Source organism: Salvia splendens, chromosome 8 (assembly GCF_004379255.2).
Source record: "Salvia splendens isolate huo1 chromosome 8, SspV2, whole genome shotgun sequence".
NCBI classification, from domain to species: Eukaryota; Viridiplantae; Streptophyta; class Magnoliopsida; order Lamiales; family Lamiaceae; genus Salvia; species Salvia splendens.
In genome coordinates, this window is record NC_056039.1 from 14,211,385 (window position 1) to 14,215,919 (window position 4,535).

At 37.8% G+C, this 4,535-nt stretch overlaps 1 protein-coding gene across 1 annotated transcript; it reads right to left on the reverse strand.

The window, feature by feature from the left end:
• Window positions 1–1,405: 1,405 nt before the first annotated feature.
• On the reverse strand, window positions 1,406–3,012 carry LOC121745804 (cytochrome P450 71A1-like). The gene is made up of 2 exons (XM_042139755.1): window positions 2,128–3,012; window positions 1,406–2,017 (listed from the first exon to the last, which is right to left on the reverse strand). Exons 1-2 carry the CDS (start codon window positions 3,010–3,012, stop codon window positions 1,406–1,408), a joined length of 1,497 nt encoding a protein of 498 aa, XP_041995689.1.
• Between the last annotated feature and the right edge of the window lie 1,523 nt (window positions 3,013–4,535).

A 4,535-nucleotide genomic window follows, 5' to 3' on the forward strand; every position in this document is an offset into this window, starting at 1 on the left:
GTGTTAATGGAAAATGAATCTCACCTTATTAGTGAGAGAAATTTCCTGAAATAGAAAGTTTATATTTGTAAGGGACATACAAAAGAAAAAGAGTTATTATTTTTAGAGGACATATTTTGGATCCAAGAATTCACATAGATGGCATTTTCAAAGCAAATTTTTTGTTAAAGAACATGTGAATTTATATATTTCCCATGCAATAGTACTTACTCACCTTCTATCTATTTTGCCTATGCAGAGTTTAGAATTCCATAACTCGAACAACATAAGCATCAATTCATTATCATCCTTAAACAGTCAAAAGTTTCACATTCACATTTATGGATGTCACAACGCCAATCTCATCAACATGAAAATATCCGCCGATGGAGACAGCCCCAACACCGACGGAATTCACGTTGAGCAGTCATCGGCCGTCACTATCTCGGGCTCACGCATCGGCACCGGTGATGACTGTGTCTCGATTGGGCCCGGCTCCTCCGACTTGTGGATCGAGAACCTCTTTTGCGGCCCCGGGATAAGGTATCAATTATATTACCAAAGATTATCATTATAGTATATAGTTTAATTCCACTCGTATTTATTGAGTTTACTAGTTAGAAATATTATTGAAAATCGTTCATTTTTGCAGCATAGGGAGTCTAGGTTGGAGTTTGCAAGAGGCGGGAGTGCAAAATGTGACAGTCAAAACGGCGACGTTTAGAGGAACTCAGAATGATTTGAGAATAAAGACATGGGCAAGGCCTAGCGATGGAATTGTGAAAGACGTGTCCTTCCAACATATTGTGATTGACAATGCCAAATATCCAATTATTATTGATCAAAATTACTGCCCCGACCACAATAATTGTCCTAGCCAGGTAAGATATATACTACTCCATCCGTCACAGTTTAAAGAGCAATTTTGACTCAGCATAAGTTTTGAGAAATTATTTGACTTTATAAAGAAAAAAAGTAAATAGAGAAAGTAATTGAAATGTGTGACCCACTTTTTAAATTAGTTATATAAATTATTGTGAGTGCAAAGAGTTACAGGAATAATGAGGGGTCCCGTATACTAAAGTGAAAAAAAGTAAATGGTTCTTTAAATCATGGATAATCCAAAATGATAAAATGGTTCTTTAAATGATGCCATCGTAATTCAGTGAGTAATATTGGTAAGTATTCCGGGCAATTGGAATGCAAATGTCAATTAAGTGTGATTAATTTACCTCATTAATGCATAATTCCTTTGTAGTAATTGTGTAAAAGCTATGTAAATATTGAATACATGATCTGCGCCCTTAACTAATGCTTTTCAAGAAAGTAAAGTTATGTCATTTGCGACAATAAAACTTTGCCTAAGACATAGTATAAAACATAAAAATAAAAAAGTATATAATAATATAATCAACAGGGACAGTAACTAAGGTGAATATCTTTTAGGTACAAGAAGTAGTGGTATTTTCTTATGCACTGTAATACCAGGATGAGATTCCTCATCAAGCTTGCTCCCTTTGGGCATTACCCAATCAAAAGAGTAGAGCAAATTAGCAACCGCAACCTCTACATTTATAAGTCCCATAGGTGACCCGGGACACATTCTCCGACCCGCCCCGAATGGAAGGAACCCGAAATCTTGGCTTTTCGGGTCAATATTAGTAGTAGTACTATTTAAGAACCTCTCAGGCACAAACTCATCTGGATGTTTCCAGTACCGGGGATCTCTTGCAACTGCCCACGCGTTTACATAAACCACTGTTTTGGGCTCAATTTGGTAGCCATGCAGAGTGCATCTCTGCATCGCTTGCCTAGGCATAAGAATTGGAATCGGAGGATGCAATCGAAATGTCTCGTTTATGACTGCTTTCAAATATGAAAGTCGAGGCAGATCATCTTCGTCTATTATCCCTTTTTTGGCCTCCAAATTGCGGATTTCTTCCTGGAGTTTCTTCATGATCTTGGGCGCCTTCATCAACGCCGTCATCACCCAAACTGTCGTCGATGCACTTGTGTCGGTTCCTCCGACTAATATATTCTAGCACACACAAAATAAGTAATCACATATCAGACACTACTCCAACTGCTCACCCTGTTCACCATTTAAAGAAAAGTCAATTTGACTCAGACACGAGTTTTAAGAAATACCATTAGCAGAGCTTTGATATTCTTGTAGTTGAAATCAAAAGAGTGAGACTTCTCCTCTTCAAGCTGTAGCAATACATCAACCATATCCTTCTCCTTCTTCCTGTTTGGATCAAGATGATCATCAATGATCTCTTGATAGAACTCATCCAAATTCTTGCAAGTCCTCTCCACCCAATCTGCATATCCATTGAGCCTATCCACCCAACTCAACCAAGGAAAGAAATCTGATACCGATAGAGACGCCATCACACCTTGAGCCTCTCTCAGCATCTCACCAACCCTTTGTTGCTTCGATTCATCATACTCATATCCTCTCCCAAAAGCGATTCTGCATATCAAATTGCTGCCTAGAGAGAGAGCCATCTCGCTCAAATTCACAACCCCTTCACTCTCACCGTCGCAGATTCTCGAAACCCTGGCGATCATACGAGACACCTCCTCGTCGCGGATGGAACGAAAGGCATGGATCTTCTTGAGGCTGAGGAGATGAACCGATGTGATCTTCCTCATCTCCCTCCAGTAATGTCCGTAGGGGGCGAACGCGATGTCCACGCTGCTGTACGAGAGCTTCTGCTGCCCGAGAAACTTAGGCCTGCTGCAGAATGATAAATCCTGTGTTTTCAGGACTTGTTCTGCTAGTTTGGGTGAAGAGACGACGACGACGGGGATGGAGCCGAGTTTGAGGTGGATTATGGGGCCGTGTTTCTTGGAGAGTTTCCACAAATATGGTGGGAGGTTGCCGGCCGCCAGGAATTGGTGGAGGTTCCCGATGAACGGGAGGCGTGGCGGGCCGGGGGGAGCTCTGGCTTTTGTTGGTTTTGTGGTTTTGTGGAGAAGAAGGTATAGAAAGATTATGGGAAGAACTATGCACAAAAATAGTGACATACTGGATGAGGTAGTGATGAATGTAAAGTAGTGCACAAGGTGTATTTGTACTAGAATGTTTGTTTGTGTTCGCATAGGACTGACAATTTTTTACACGACACTAAAACTTGATATGAACAAGCAAGAAGGCGATGGTCTGGGTCGTTATGGGGTCGGTCCAATAAGAGTCGGATGATTTCATGTTGCATTTGGGTTAGTTAGACTTTACTGGGTTGGACCAATATCAGATTAGTCCGATAATGACCAAACTCACAATATATCAGTCCTAGTTCTGCATCTTGCATTACGCAACATCTCATGTTATGTAGTACTAGTACTACTTTTGGAATGATCGTTTCGTGTTTAAAAATGTACTACTAAAATTTTAAAATATAGATGACCTATTATGATTGTCATATAATACTAATACAACATCTCAATTGCATTGATAAATGATTTCTACCATCTCATTTGAAGTGATGCGTATGTATTGTGCATGAGATTTAAAAAAAATACGTTTCATAAATGAAATGAAATGAGAAATGAGAATAAAATGGTGATTTACTAAAAGAATTAAGAAGAATATAGAAAGTCATTTTATTTCCTGAAAAAAAGAAATTGGCCAATATGGATAAGACAGCCAAAAAGGTTAAGTTTTAAGGAGACCATGGCATGGATGGACCCAACGCAGGAGCGGCAGCTTGGACGACGCCGCCGGAGAAGCACACCAACCGGGGAAGCACGCCGGAGTATAACTTAAGATTCATCTATTGTCAAAAAAGAGTGGTTTAATCCAACTGTATTAATACACGTAGTCGCCTACATGTTTCCATTGCTAAATCCACTATATATTATTCTATCAGTTAATAATTTTACGTGAGCCACACATTACATAACCGCGCGCACTTGGTAACATATCTTTATTATTATCAAAATGAAAATTGGATAAATCCAAATTCATCAATTTAATCTGACATTAATTGTTTTTCATTTCAATTTTAGTATATAGTATTTCTTCCTTCATTGGCATATTTAGAAAAGAGATTTTAGGAGATGTTATTTTGTATGTTAAATAGAGAATAATATACTTTAATTAATGTGAAAGATAATTTTTTTTTAAAAAATATGATATTTTTTATGATATAAACTAAAATGAAAAGTGTGATATCTATTATAAAACATAGGGATTAATATATTAGTAGAATCGTAAAGTTTACCAACAAAACTCCTCTTTGATTTTTTTTTAAGAACTCCTCTTTGAGTTGATCGTAATAATATGCTAAATTTAGGAAAAGGATCCATTCACCGCAATTTTATTCTTACGTGATTGATTCCAAAAAAAATTAACTCAAAACCTTGTACAATGCTCCACACCACACACGTGTCACGTATTCCATTCATTGGAGTCATCAAGTTTTGTCTTCTTCTATATTTTAAAAGCTGTGATTATGTGGCCAAATTTAAGCCATCAAGTACTAGTATCAATTTTTATAGAATGAGAGTCACTGCACAATCATAAATTTAGACCTTGCATATATTACTAA